General features: G+C 49.5%; 1 protein-coding gene and 1 long non-coding RNA gene across 3 annotated transcripts; one reads left to right on the plus strand and one right to left on the minus strand.

Moving 5' to 3' along the window:
* The first annotated feature begins 5,718 nt into the window (after nucleotides 1-5,718).
* Nucleotides 5,719-11,324, plus strand: Pla2g2d (phospholipase A2 group IID). Of its 2 annotated transcripts, XM_031379217.1 has the most exons (5): nucleotides 5,756-5,850; nucleotides 7,920-8,009; nucleotides 8,620-8,764; nucleotides 9,501-9,607; nucleotides 10,426-10,850. In XM_031379217.1, the coding sequence occupies exons 2-5, from the start codon at nucleotides 7,976-7,978 to the stop codon at nucleotides 10,569-10,571; spliced, it is 432 nt and encodes a 143-aa protein (XP_031235077.1). In that variant the 5' UTR covers nucleotides 5,756-5,850; nucleotides 7,920-7,975; the 3' UTR covers nucleotides 10,572-10,850. The 2 variants fall into 2 exon arrangements, with proteins under 2 accessions (XP_031235076.1, XP_031235077.1); XM_031379216.1 differs by lacking the exon at nucleotides 7,920-8,009 and having other exon boundaries at nucleotides 5,719-5,850; nucleotides 10,426-11,324.
* Nucleotides 11,325-11,938: 614 nt separating this feature from the next.
* LOC116096910 lies at nucleotides 11,939-14,134 on the minus strand. Its single transcript, XR_004121155.1, has 2 exons — nucleotides 13,846-14,134; nucleotides 11,939-12,086 (listed from the first exon to the last, which is right to left on the minus strand). It is a non-coding gene; the product is annotated as an uncharacterized LOC116096910 (long non-coding RNA).
* Between the last annotated feature and the right edge of the window lie 866 nt (nucleotides 14,135-15,000).

Raw genomic sequence — 15,000 nt, forward strand, 5'->3', positions numbered from 1 at the left:
CTGTCTCTGTCTCTGTCTCTGTCTCTGTCTCTCTCTCTCTCTCTCTCTCTCTCTCTGTGTGTGTCTGTGTGTCTGTGTGTCTGTGTGTCTGTGTGTAGGCTCACCCATTAGGCTAACTAAACTGGCTGTCCAGTGAGCCCTAGTGGTCTAGCTGTCACCGCCTTCCCAGCTTTGAGATTACAAACACAGCCACCACACCGGTTTTTATGGAGTTACTGGGAACCCAACCTCAGGCCCTTTGTGCCCATACAAGACCAAGCCATCTCCCTCCCCCTCCCCAGATATAATTCAGATGCATGGGAGACACATGCACGGGAAAGAGCACAAACCCACTTTACGGATTTTGACAGTGTGAACACCCACATAAACCAAACACTAAAGAGACAGCAGCCACAGCACCTCCAAGCACCTCAGGCCACCCCTTGAGAAGTCGCCACAAATACCTGTGGGCCACTGTCATCCTAACTGATGCAAGTGTGCACTGCCTGGGCAGTTGTGGAATATCACAGAGCTGAAGTTTCTCCCCCGAGCTGACCTCTTTCTTGTCCTTATGTTTGGGAGATTCATCAGGTTTCTGTGTGTCATGGTTCTCTGACCCAGTGTCTCCATGAGAGGCTGGGCTGACAGACATCCACACGCCCTGCAGCAACACCTCAAGAGTGGCTCCTGTGGGTTGACCAAGTCCCTCAGGTTCTGCTTGGTGGCGATGGGTGACACTGTCACACTCATCCTCCTTCATCTGAGCCCTGCCCCACCGCAGGGAGCTCAGCTGCAGTGTCCTGTATGGTGTTTGCACCTGCTGTGTCTCTGAGTGGCACCTCTGATGCTCTACCAGAAGCTTTTGTCAGGGAAGGATCTAGTTGATGGGACTGTGGCAAATGGAGCTCTGTAGAGAGTTTCTTGGAGGGACTCTGAGCCTGGCTGGGAGGACATGTCCTCATCTGTGGGAGGATCTCAGGAGAAGGTCCCCTTACTTTGCTGCATGGATGGAGGTGTCAGCATCCGGGCTCTGCTGGTCCTTCCCATCTCTGCCCCTATGCATGCTGGGAAGGCTAGGAAGCTCCTCCGAGCTGTGACACATACCTACATACATCACACGCCCATGAGACATGTCAAACTATGCTCTACACATATGGTGAGGGAGGCCTAGAAGAGTCTGTCTAACCCAACTCTGCCATGTTCTTTCTGGGTAACTGGGCTATGTTCCTAATAGCTCTGAGTCTCAGTTTCCCCTGCTTGCGAAATGGGAATCAGTTTTCCCGGTGTGGTTGTGAGAGTTAAATCAGGTAGCAATACAGTGCTCCGTGAAAAGGAAGGCCTGGGCAATGCTAACTTCTTTGTCTATTCCTTTTTCTTTTCGGGTTTGTATGTGCATGTGTGTGTGGACATGTTCATGTAAGTGGGCGCATGCTCTGTGTATGTGTGTGGAAGTCAAAGGCTGTCATCGGGTGCCTCCCTTAATCTTTCTCAACCTTTTCCTGAGACGGCATCTCACACTGAATCTCTCTGCTTTGTGCTTCGTTGGCTGGCCAACAAGTACAGGCAGCCTCTCATGGCCATCTCCCCAGGGCTGGCACTACAGGTGTACACCACTCTGTCTGGCCATTTTGCGTGGGTTTCTCGGGATTAAAATCAAATTCCCATGCTCTCGTGACAAGCTGTCCCACAGCCCCCAGTGGTAACTGTTCTAGTAGAATCTTCTCTCTGACTCACAAGTTCCTCCCTCTTCGCTTCCTCCCACCAGCCGGAGATTGTGCTGGGCTGTAGTCTAGTCTTATCAGTCTAGAGTCTCCCCGGCTGTGGTGAGGAGAGCAAGCTTTCCTGGGTTTCTGACGATATCAGGACACACCCAAGGGCCCTTCGGCTGCAGCAGACACCATGGGAGGGGTTGCTAAAACCACACAGATTTTCATTGAACCCTTTGTACCTCCTGGTTCTACCATCTTACTTTCTCAAAAATCTACTCTATAGAAACCATCAAGCAACAGCAAACGCTACCGAAACAACCCAGATGGTAGGACTGAAGTTTATAACTGAACCTGCCTGCTTCCAAAGATCAAAGAAAGCTTAGACGCAGTGAAGTCACAGACAGTATAAAAATAGACCAGATCAACGCAGAGAGAGAAGAGTATCTTGAACTAAGACAGACATTGAAAAAGATTAACTGTGGATTAGACAATGAAGAAGAGAGGGTTAGCTTTTTTTTTTTTTTTTTTTTTTTTTTTTTTTTTTTTTTTTTTTTTTTTGAGACAGGGTTTCTCTATATAGTCCCGGCTGTCCTGGAACTCACTCTGTAGACCAGGCTGGCCTCGAACTCAGAAATCCGCCTGCCTCTGCCTCCCAAGTGCTGGGATTAAAGGTGTGTGCCACCACTGCCCGGCGAGAGTTAGCTTTTATTCTGGGTACCTTAAGCAGTGAGGATGAAGAAGATAATAATGACGAGGAAGGTAACCTCAGCTAACATTTATTTACCCTTAGCTGGGGACCCAAGCCTGTTCATCCACCAGATTAGTTTATTTGTTGTGAGTGTAGTGAAAGAGCCAAGACTGGACTCTTTATAAAGAAAAGAGGTTTAATGTAGCTTGCACTTCGGGAGACTAAAAGTTCAAGACTGGGTGGCCACGTGGATTCTTCTTGGCTGGGTTTGGAGCCATGAAGGAGCATGGAGGAGTACCCGGGAGAGGGAGAGATAACTTGGCAAGATAAGCCGTCAGAAACAGGGAGGGGTCATAATAATGACTTCCCACGAGACTTACTTCTTTTTGTTTTGTTTTTGAAATAGGTCTTGCTATGTAGCTCATGCTAGCCTAGGTCTTGTTATACAGACAACAGTGGCCTCCAGCTTATATCAAGGCCCCTGCCTCTGCCTCCCAGGTGCTAATGTTACAGGTGTGCACCACAATGCTCTGCCCGCCTCCTGAAGGCCCACCTCGTTTCTCAATACCTCCATACAGAAGGCCAAACATGAGCTGATGGGGTACACCCAGATGCTTTCCATACTCTAACATGCATATTCGACACCCCTGTTCTGTGGGTACCACCCTCAGTCTGTCACACGCAGGAGTAATGGAAGGACTGAGGGAATCGAACCTGTTCTAGGTTGAGCTTCTGTAATGAGAAGACCAGGCTCTTTCACCCAGGTAGCCTGTGTTTGAATCAAGCCCGTCTCCCTGGCCCTCGCCTACTAAAGCCTGTGCAGGGCTTCACTGTGTAGATCAGAGTGGTGCGCTTCAATCAGCTTGCCTCACAGTCACCCAGCAACCATAACAGGGAGGAACCCTTGGCCCTGGACTCTGAGAATCATGGCGGCCAAATCTTTTCCCAGGGCCCTAGAGCTGGTAAAAGAAAGAGGTAGAATGTGAACCAGATCTCGTTGCCAGGTGTGTCCTGACTCTGCTAACTGTATCGGGAGCAACAGCAGAGCAGGAGTTTTGGAGGCTCTGTGGCCTTCTGGGACCAACAGAGAACTACTAAGTCTAGATACTGTGCCTCCTACCCAAGATGGGTCAGACAGGGAGGTGGCTACTATCAAGTACCCAGATCTGGAAGGCTGCTCTCTGTTAAAGAGGCTCGTGGGCAGGAGCACAGGTCTCATACTGAGTATATGAGGACCCGCCAAGAGGCAGCCAGTCACAGAAAACGCTGGAGGCTGTGGGCATGTCTGCAGCATCTCACGGGTGATGGCTTCACAGGAGTGCTCATCCCAACACTACCAAGTCTAGTATAATTGACTGAGTGCCCATTGCCCCTCCGCTAAGTGATTTATATGGGTAAGAGTATGGCAGAAGGCTCTAGTGTGTCTGCTGTTGAGTATTCCTTTCATTTTTTAAAATTATTATTGGGTGGGGAACATTTTTATTTTGTTTTGCTTTGGGGAAAAGTCTAATAGCCCAACACAGCACACAGACTGGCTTTGAGCTTGCTGCCATCCCCCTGCCTCAGCCTCCAGAGTGCTGAGGTGAACCGTTTGAGCTACCATGCCTGGCTATACTTTGCACATACATGGCTTTCGCACAAATGAGTGTTGGTTTGTTGATTGAGTTAAGAAACAAAGGGCGGCAGGTGGAGTGCTCCGTAATCCTAGCACTGGTGAGGCAGGGGGTGGGGGTGGGGGTGGGGGGGCAACTTTGAAGTCAGACTGAACCACAGAGTGAGACTCTGAAACAAAGGAAGGAAAGAAGGAAGGAAGGAAGGAAGGAAGGAAGGAAGGGAGGGAGGGAGGGAGGAAAGAAAGAAAGAAGAAGGAAAGGAGAGAGAAGGAACAAGGGAAGAAGGAAGGGAGGGAGGGAGTGGGGGAAGGATCAACAATAATGACCCAAGTGTCCCTAGCAGTGACTCCTGCTGACACACCTTTTGGATGAATTGGTTGGCCTGGATCAGGGAGCACTATCAGGCATTGTGTCCCCAGCAGTCACCTACAAGCATGAAAAAAATCCACCTCTGCTCCACCCTCATCTGCTAGGCCCCAGCTGTTCTTTACATTGGGATCCTGTCAAGTAAACTGGAGCGGATGTCTGCAAGCAAAGCTATCAACACAAGCCAGCTATCTTCTGACAGCAGGTGTTCTTTGAGTCAGCGAGCCCACAGGGGGCCATAGCTGGGTGTGAGCTGGGATGTCGGGACATCTCTTTCCCTGAACTTGAATGGTAATAGATGGTTGGCAGCCTATGTGTCTATCCTCATTATACATGCGGTATACCGTGGTAAGGCAGGCTGCTATGCTGCTTTGCAAAACTCCTGCTCAAGAGCACTGAACAATAGAAACAGCATCAATGAGTCAAAGACAAGACTGAGGCTCAGGATGGAGCTCAGTTGTGAGACTGCTGGCCTAGTGTGCATGAGGCCCTGGATGCCAAGCCTGACACCACACAGACTGGGCATGATGGCGTACAGCTGTGGTTCTAGAACTTGGGAAGTGGATGAGGACTGGAAATTCAAGGTCAACTTTGACTAAATGAAGCATTTGAGGCCAGTCTGGGTTCCATGAGATCTTGTCTGGGAGGAGTGGGGGGATGAGCTCCTTAGTACTGCATAGAACATTTTCCTGGTTTGGTAGGGTGAAACCATGGAGGCAGACAGATAAAAGCGATACAGAAGTAGGCAACAGACTGATAGCAGGTAAGTAGATAGATTGATAGACGCTAGAACGGTAGATAGAAAGATGATAAATGTTAGATTGGTTGGCAATAAACAGACAGACAGATAACAATTATATAGATGGTAAATTATTGATAGACTATTAATAATAGATATTTATGATATTATTATTGAAGATAGATGATAAGTAGATAGATGGATAAATAATAGATGTAGATAGATAGATAGATAGATAGATAGATAGATAGATAGATAGATAGATAGATAGATAAACGTATCATAAGGACATAAAACAAAATGCTAATCATGTTTTCTGTCTTCACACATGATCCTCAATTTCAGGTTCCATGTTTTTCAGGTTTTCTGCTATGGAGCTGTATTGTGGCTCAGTGACAAAGTGCTCGCTTAGCTTGTCGGAGGCTTCTGCCTTCAGCCTCTAGACCTTGAAGCTGCTTGGCAAATCTCCCATTCTAGATACACGATTCTTTTTTTTTTTTTTTAATTAAAAAAATTGGGGATGGCAATACTTCAAAAGCAAAACAAAACAAAACAAAAAAACCATAACCCAAGAAATTCTAGAAAAGGGGAAGCAGGAGGCACGTGGGTCGCTCTGCAGGGGCTGGGAAGGGTTGGGTAGGATGGGTGGGGGACTAACATAAGGGGCTGCCTATGAGACGGACGTTTATCAGCTGCCTGCCTTGCTCTGTGCTGGAACCATGAGACTCACCCTGCTGTGTGGACTGCTGCTGGCTGGTGAGTGGGGACAGGTGTGGGGCTGAGGAGGAAGTGGGACTGGAGGTAGATCCTGAGTTTTCCACCCTAGACTGGACTGCTCTGATCCTGGGGACACTGGAACTCATTCTCAACACTTCTACCACCAGCCAGGAGCCATTAGTGGTTACCAGGCACCTAGGACACTGGCTTCTGGCTTCAGTCAGAGAGTTGGGGGAGACTGCGGCATTCTGGGAAGAGGATCCCTCTCCCATTGGCAGGGAGAGGATCTAGGGACAGTTTCTTCTTACTTCTAGACAATCAGATGTAAAAAAACGTGGCGGTTTGCAAATTGGCTTTCATTTTCTCAGTCCATCTCAAAATACACAATTTTATAAAGATCTTTCATGTTTTTTAAAATTGGTTTTATAGCCTGGCAGTGATGATGTATGCCTTTAATCTCAGCACTCAGGAGGCAGAGGCAGACGGATCTCGGAGTTTGATGGAAGCCTGGTCTGCACAATGAGTTCTAGGACAGCCAGGGTCCCCACACCCTGGAGAGAGTCACTTCTCAGTGTTACAGTGAAGCCATTTAGCAAACATGCAATGGAGTTACAGAAATTCAGCCTTCACCACAGAGACAATGTAACACAGAGGCACTCTTCTTAATGGATCTATATCCCTCCACCACCCCCTGGCAGCGCATCTTAAGCCAAGCCACACAATCTCTTCCTGTCCTCACCTGCTCAGTGGACCACAGCATCCTCTCTGTACCACTGAAGAACCCCTACTGAGAAAATAATTACCAGGTGTTACATGAGAGCTGAGCATCAAAATGGCAACTGTGTCTCTTCTGGTCACTATTCCTCATCCCTGGGCATGAAAGGGTCCAGGAATCCAAGGCTTGGAAGAGCTGTTGAGACAGGAGTACATACCTCTTGTCTTTGGTACATATCTCTTGGGTTTGCTGGGTTTGCCTCACTACTGAATGATGAGCAAGGAGACCACATAGAGCATACAGAATCTAAACTGAGTGTGTTCCTTACCTGCCAGGCAAAGGAAAAGCTGCCCTCTTCAGGGAGGGACTTGAGTGCCTCTTTGTGAGTTGAAATTGAAAGGGCTAGCTTTGAAGCAAAGAAATAGAAGGCCAGCCTGGTGTACTAGCTCACACCTGAAATCCCAGCATTCTGGAGACTGAGACAGGAGGATAACCATAAGTTCAAGGCTAACTTGCATTACCGAGGGAAAAATTATCTGGGCTGGAGGGGCTTGGAGAGCAAGATACACAGAGGCCAAGAAAGGCAAGATTCTGAATCCAGATCTCCAGTTGGTGCCCAAGGTGGATTCTGACTTTGCAGTTAATTCCTTTGGGGTTCTTCATTGTGGAATCTGAGATTTTCCTCTAATTCCAGGTGGAAATTCTAGATGTTTCCCATGGATCTGGGGTCACTTAGCACAGTCAAGGATTAGCAAGGCCTCCTTTTAACCATCCCTCATCTAGGAGCACGGTGCCGAACAGGAGCATGCACACGGATTCTCACATGGGGGAGCACCTCCGGCCACACAACAGCCAGTCACTCCCACACAGGGGGGACACCTCCACCATAAACAGCTGATCCTTTCTAACTGCAACCCAGGGCCACCTGATTATAATCTCCTTTGTCCACTGCACTAATGCCTTCCAGGGCCCATTTCTCACACCTCATGGCCGCACCTGGCCTGCACTTCCTGTGGTTTTGGACTGTCTTCATCTTGTCTGTTTTTTTTCAGCTTTCCCCCTGAACCTATCGACTCCATGTGTTTTATTTCTCCTAATTTAACATAATGTGTTCCTCTCTCCCAATAAAGCAGATTTCCCATAAGATCAATTCTAGCCGGCAGCTACCAGGCCTGAAATGAGCAGCATTGATTTCTAAATCACTCCGCCTCCCTGGAGACCTACCGGGCAGCTGTGAAGCTCAGATTTCTCTAGAGATGGAGAGCGGGAGGGATGTGGGAGGGAGGGTGAGTCAGGCCTCCTCTTCTCGTTCCTAGTGGGAAATCTATGCTCAGAGACAGACAGAAACCAGAAGGTATCGCTTTTGGTTCTGGCTCATTTTTCTTCCTTCTAGGACCTTGAGTGAGTCAGGGGGCCTCCATTTGCTCCTTTGTAAAGAGGGGGTTCCAAATGGAATTCCTGGGCTCGGGGATCAGTCCAACAGGTAAAGCTCTTGCCTTGCAAACCTAAGAGCCTGCGTTTGACCCTCTGAACTTGAGTGGGAAGTGCCAGGTGTGGTGGCTTGATCAGGAGGATCCCTGGGCTCACAGGTTAGCCAGTCTAGCTTAGTTGGTGAGCTTCGGGCTACTGATAGGCCTCGTCTCTGAAGGCACCTGCACTCACAAGCACATGCTTGCCCATGCATATGCATGTGCCCCCCCACACAATTAAAAATAAATAAATCTTGTAACCGCGATGGAATCAGGAAATTAATACATGAAAGACCTGAACTAAAGACTCAGTTCCTGTCGCTGTGTTTTTTTGTTTTTGTTTTTGTTTTTGTTTTTTTAATTTAACCTTCTTGGCCTGGGCACAGAGCTCTGGGCTGACATGTGTTAAGCATGTATGTTCTCTCTTACTAAGCTACACTACCTAAGCCAACACCTTTTAAATAGCGGGAGCAGTGGCCGCTATTTGATAATGCTATCGCTTCAAGTCCCTTGCTTGGCCCAGCACAGTTGCTGCGCTCTCCGTGCCCCACCCCACTCCCAGAGCCCCCTGTGGGCCCCTGGGACCCTACTTCACCCTTTCCTCATTGTTTGGCTGCTTGGCAGATATAACTGCAACTCAGGGAGGGCTCCTGAACCTGAACAAGATGGTCAGCCGCATGACGGGGAAGAAAGCCATCTTCAACTACTGGCCCTACGGCTGTCACTGTGGACTTGGTGGCAAAGGACAACCCAAAGATGCCACGGATTGGTAAACTCCCCTCCCTGGCCTGCTTGGGACTCTCCTTCCTTCTATATTCACTGATTCAGTAAGCAAATGCATTTTGCTAAGCACGTACTACACGCTAGGATCCCTGTTCAGTGATAAGATGGTCTGAGCCTCTTGGCGCTGGCCTTCTAGAAGGTTCTGCAGAACACCTGAAGTCCTCTTCCTAACCCAGCTCTAATAGCCCTTACCCCACCCCACCCCCGTTACCATTACCATGTGTATTCTGACGCCAGTACTCCACCCCCACCCCCATTCCCACCCCATTACCATTACATGTGTATTCTGACGCCCGTACCCCCACCCCACCCCCCGTTACCATTGAACGTATATTCTGGCGTCCATACTCCAACCCCACCCCCCATTACCATTACACGTGTATTCTGAAGCCCAGACTCTTTGCCTGTTCTCATCTGGGGTTTCACAACCATTTTGAGAGCCAGCCAGAGAAGTTACATGACCTAAGTATTTCAACCCCCATCTTCTTCCTCTGTGGAAAGGGGATGCTACCAGCACCCCCATCATGGCGTAGTCACAGGGACTAAAAGAGAGTATGTGGCTGGAACGACTATGGGAATGCTTGACCAACAGCAGCTCTCACGACCTCAAGGGAGCCCCAATGGCTTTGATCATCCCTGGTGGGCATGTGAGGGCAGGGGACAGGGACCAGTGTTGACTAGTGGCTCCTCCAGCCGTGCTCCCCACCTGCCTCTCCCTGTAGGTGCTGTCAAAAGCATGATTGTTGCTATGCCCACCTGAAGATCAATGGATGCAAGAGCCTGACAGACAATTACAAATACAGCATTTCCCAGGACTTTATCCAGTGCTGTAAGTGCCTGGGGCTATGTGCCCAGGGATGGAGCTGGGAAGTCCTGACCTCCCCTGCCTCCATAGACCCAGTGTGGTACTTCATAAAGCACTTGACACCTGAAGCTGTTCCTCTCTCGGTGGGGTGGGCAGTGAGGAACAGTGGAGGTGAAGGGATGGTGAGGGCCAAGGGGAAATCCCCAGGCTTTTGGTATCCGGAAAGCAGGTCCATCACTGAACAGCTGTGCACTCAACACTGTTTAACCTCACTGAAATTCCATGCTGTCCTCAGTAACCTGTCCGACCAAGCCAACAGGAAGAACTTCAGGAGGTGCTGGCCCCTCCCATTCTCATAGGGGAACCCATAGGTACCCCTAACATGGTTTTTACCAAGATCAGACCCTGTAACACCCCGCCTTAAGGTTAATGGAACTGTGGAAGCTAATACAGACACTCACCTGTGGGGACACTCGCTCCCTATCCCAGCTTTCATTAGGAGCAGTGGTCTGAGCTGGGGTTGCTCCTTGATGTGTCTGGTCCTCTTACAGGCCTAGAACCCCCACATCTCTGCTTAGCCATGGTCACTCTGTGGCCCTCTGCCACTGCCTTCCCATCTGCCAACCTGCCTCAGCTTTCTCCCTCCAGGATGAGCCCCTGAACGGTGCTCAATGATTGTTCAGTGAACGGATGTGAGAATAGATAACAGAGAGGTAGAGGGCATGTGCACCATCCAATCAAAGAGGCTATCTCCAAAGATGAGCAGGATCCCCTTCTGCACCCCACAGGCGGTCTAGGGGAAGGGACAGATGCTGAGCCGTTCCTGTTTCTTTTGCCCACAGCTGACAAAGGGAGCTGGTGCGAAAGGCAACTGTGTGCTTGTGACAAGGAGGTGGCCTTATGCTTGAAGCAAAACCTGGACAGCTACAACAAGCGCCTGCGTTACTACTGGCGGCCCCATTGCAAGGGCCAGACTCCCACATGCTAGGAGTCCACTCTGCCTGTCCCCTGGATTCCACCCTGTTCCAGGGCATCTCGGGCATTGAAGTCCTGCCAGTTGCTGCCTCCCACTCTGGCGTCTAGTCTCCTAGAGCAGCTGGCTTTTAAAGTTCTCCTGGCAGGAGGGCCTGGCCTTGAGGACCTCCTCTTGGTGGCTCTCTGCTATGGAGGACCTTGTTGATCTTTCTAACTGGGACTCTCCTCTCTTTCCAAACTCTGGTCTTTCTGGACCTAAGAATAAAAACCTCACCTTTGTGTTCAGAGCCCAGCCCTTTGGCCCTGTGTTCTTCTTCCCAGCGAAGCTGTGAGGTCCTCCAGGTTGGGCCCTGCCCCATCTCAGATTCAGTGGTACCCTGGTATCCAGGTAGTCTCCTAGAACTGAGCTTATTATGGGCTCCAACAACATCAGGACTTCAGGGTGGGGGGAGCCGCAGTCTTGTTGCGCTGGGTGGATGCTGGAGCTCTGCTTGCTGTTCCTTGTCTATTGTGCTTTCTCTGGGGTTTGTTGCTGCAAACAGTTCAGGCTTGGGGGGACCTGTCCTTTGGAAGCCTCTCTTGGCTAGCCCTTCTCCCTAGCGCTAAGGACATCATTGTGTTGGACTTTCTGGGTGGCATCACACCCCACATGTCTCCTGAGACCAGGGTGATGAGATGTCCCAGTTCTTTGTCACATCCCAGGCCTGGTTTCTTTCTCTGGCAATTTTTTCCAAAGAGCCCTCTCAATAAACAACTTTCACAAGAACCCCTGGCTCAGGCTCCACCTCTGGGGAAAGACATTGTAGCGACATTTATAAATTCCGTGACCTCTCTCCCTCCCAGAATCCTGGACCTAATTACAAACCTCAGAACTTTCCTTAGATGCTACAGCTAAGGAAAGTGTGTTCATTACTGGCAGATTCAGGAGCCAGAATCCTTGGAAGATCAGTTTTCCATATGAACAAGGAAGGCTAGGGCTTGGGGGCTGGGTAGCTTTGCTGGATATCCTTTTTGGCTCAAACTGACCCAGCCTACCTTCATTCCTGCAGCTATTGGCTGGCATTGAAGGGCCTCTAGCCAGCCTAGACCTGGCAAACATGGCTCTGGCAGCCTTACCCTTCTCTCCCATTCCCTCTGCCTTGCTAAAAACCATTAGATTACATTCCTAAAGCTAGCCCCCAAGGTCTCTTCCCTTATTTGGCAAGTTTCTCCTCCTTAGGCTGACTACCAAGATCCAGTTATCAAAGTGTTGAAGTCCAGCAATCAAAAGCCCTCTTTGGTTCATCTAATAAGCCCAATGAAAACACACCAAGGCACCTAGCCCATTCTAACACAGACCTCCCCTTTTCTGGCTTCTCATAAATTACACCTGCAAGGTCATTTGCTGATGCTTTTCTGAATCAGAAAGCAGCCACTTTAACTTTTCTTCCCCACTTAACAAAAGATCTCTTTGTGAAAACAGGTCTTTGGATGTGGTTTGTGACTAATCCAGGGTCCAAGAGGGAGCTTGGCTGAGCTGATGTAGCATCTGAAACAGAACACACATTGGCAAAAGGTATCATCCGGCAGAGTCTTGGCTAGTATATGCCTGGCAACAACTGTTTCAGAGAACATCTGTTATTCTTGTGTGACTAGCTGTGTTTTCAACTTCTGGGCTGAGATAACTAGAATCGCCCATACCCTCCAGCCTGTGACACACCACAACAAGACAGAGAAGTTTTCTCCAAACCCCAGGGAGGCAGAGTACCAAGAAGTCCCAGCTATGGGCTGTGGGTTCAAATCCCCACAGTTGAAATGCTCACTCTAGTGGGGGAGGGGCCATGAGAGGAGGAAACTATGCTGGAGACAGGACATATAATGAACGTAAAGCCACCACTTTATTTATTTTTAAAGTCTACTGAAAAAGAAGTCCAGGCAGGGCAATGATGGTGTCTACGTCTGAGACAAGAAAATGACTAAGAAAAAGAAAAGAGAAAAAAGAAAGAGAAAAGAAGCAAGGGGAGGCTAGAAATCGGGGGTGAGGTGTGGGTAGGGTGAGCGGAGCTTGGCTCTTTGGTGGCTTGAAGATGTCTTCAGAGCCTGGCTGGGCTACCCTCACTCACTATGCCTGTTTTCCTCCTGGGCAGGCTCTCCGTGGCTCCAACAGCAGCCATGGCTCTCCAGACCTGTAGACACTACAGTGATTTTGCCTCCTTCACCGTGAAGCCAACTTCCACTAGGGACGAGCCACCCTGAGCCTGAGTTGCCTTAAGAGAGCAGGGGTACCCTGGTTGGTTTAGACTCCCATGAATTTAATTGTCCCGAGAAGATGTGTAGATTCGGCTAGTGGTCTACAGACATCAGCTTTAAGGCAGCGCCTTGTGTAACTACTCCACCACGTTACAAAGTAGCAGCTTCCTCTATTTTGAGCAAAAGCTGAGGCTGCATGCCACCGCCTGTTCAGCAAGAGCCACAAGGCACAGAACGATAAACGCCTTTCTCAAGCCCATGAGAGAATGTTGCAGAGGAAGGGCAAGGTAAATCAGAAAGGGGGAAGATATCAGCAATATTAATCTGGAGATGTAATACAGACAACAGAGTGCTTGCCTAGCACTTATGAAGCCCTGGGTTCAACCCGCACCAACAAATAAAATGGGGTATTGTGGTGCACAGCTGCAATCCCAGCACTCTGGAGGTAGAGGCAGGAGGATTAGAAGTTCAAAGTTGCCAGGTGGTGGTGGTGGTGGTGGTGGTGGTGCACACCTTTAATCCCAGTACTTGGGAGGCAGAGGCAAGTGGATTTCTGTAAGTTGGAGGCCAGCCTGGTCTACAGAGTGAGTTCCAGGACAGCCAGGGATACACAGAGAAACCCTGTCTTGGAAAACAAGAAGGAAAAAAAGAAGGAGGAGGAGGAGGAGAAGGAGGAGGAGAAGGAGGAGGAAGAGGAGGAGGAGGAGGAAGAGGAGGAGGAGTTCTTGAAGGTCATCCTTAACTACTTACTGGCTAAAACTAACTTGGACTACAAACTCAAAGGGGGGAAAAATAAGACAAACCAAACAAAACAGAAAATTCCCATGAGCTTATGGAACACACACCAGACCTGGAAAGGAAGGAACTACAACATTCTCCCCTGGCCCTCACGGAAGATAGGCCACCTAATACCACAGCCCTTGTCTGGCCATCTTGGTGGGTAGCTCAAGAGAACTTGAATTGTGGCCAGGTCCTTGTCTTGCCTCGCTGGCCTCCAACAACCCCTCCCATCAGCTTCTGAATATCTTCAATGCCTCTGCCTCTGTAACCGCTCTTACCTCTACCTCCAGTGAGGCCTTTGAGCTCCACAGCTTCTCTGAATCCTTTCCCAGCCATTCGGAACCCTGTTTGAAGTGTGGAGCATGACCCGTGAGGGCCAACATCCATTCTACCAAGGAAATTAGGGTTAGTTGGTAAATTATAGCCAATGAACCCAAAGATGCTGCTGTTACTTGTGAATCTATTATGGGAAGACACACAGGTCTGTGTTTGTGACACGGCGACTCACTATTGAGAGAGTGTCGGTGCCTCAGGAGTGGCTGATAGACTCAAGATACTGGGTGTGTTTGTGTGTATATGGGGTGGGTGTTGCCAGAGCAATAAGCCCAGGCTGAGGACTAAGATATGCTGATGGGGAAGATAGGACATGGCAAAGCCATGCTTCCCTTGTGGCTATATGGTCACCACGCAGGTAAAGACACAGAACTCAGGGCCAGGATAGGCAGATAGGGCCTCAGGCAGCCACATCTGTGGGCCTCAGGGTAAGAGGAGGCCCACATGTCTATTACTGAAACTAGGTAAGAAGCAGAAAAGAGGGAGAGACTCCAGGTTATGTTTGCACTCTGCTAACTTCTCCTTCGGGTGAATCAGTGGTAAAGCCAGGAGGAAGTATCTCCTAGGTTCCTGATCCCTCCAGTCTGGGTCTACCAAGAGTGCCCTGTGGATAAGGGACGGGCAGCTCTGAACACCCATCAAACACCCAGGAGCCCGCTCCTTCTGCCTCAGACCCAGGTGTTGTTAACCTACGCTACTGAAACTTTAGGAATGAATCAGCTGCTGATATGCACAGGGGCTGGAATTTGAACGCAGAGCTCTCTGGCTGCAGGGCCCTGTCCTACCCTTACTCCTACGCTTTTATCAGGGGCAGCTTCTGACTCAGCACAGATATCCTTAGAGCGGATTAGCCATGCCCGTGGACCATGCAGTGAGTGTGGGGTGGGGTAACACAAAGGCACCGGGGAAATGGTTATGATCACACCTGCCTCAGTAATGGTGTTCAAGACAAGCCTAGTGGCAATACTAGGTTGATAGAGAACACTTGATGCCCTCTTCTGGCTTCTGCGTGACTCCTAGAAATACGTGCTTATGTGTGTGTGTGTGAGTGTGTGTGTGTGAGAGAGAGAGAGAGAGAGACAGAGGCAGAGACAGAGAGA

The sequence above is a fragment of the Mastomys coucha genome, unplaced genomic scaffold, assembly GCF_008632895.1.
Source record: "Mastomys coucha isolate ucsf_1 unplaced genomic scaffold, UCSF_Mcou_1 pScaffold18, whole genome shotgun sequence".
Taxonomy (NCBI): domain Eukaryota; kingdom Metazoa; phylum Chordata; class Mammalia; order Rodentia; family Muridae; genus Mastomys; species Mastomys coucha.

Bases quoted from the DNA above. Each gene is read 5' to 3' on its own strand.
- Pla2g2d (XM_031379216.1), top strand. From the start codon at position 5,814: ATGAGACTCACCCTGCTGTGTGGACTGCTGCTGGCTG. The intron at 8,765-9,500 runs GTAAACTCCCCT...CTCTCCCTGTAG, and splicing joins CCCAAAGATGCCACGGATTG to GTGCTGTCAAAAGCATGATT. The intron at 9,608-10,425 runs GTAAGTGCCTGG...TTTTGCCCACAG, and splicing joins CCAGGACTTTATCCAGTGCT to CTGACAAAGGGAGCTGGTGC.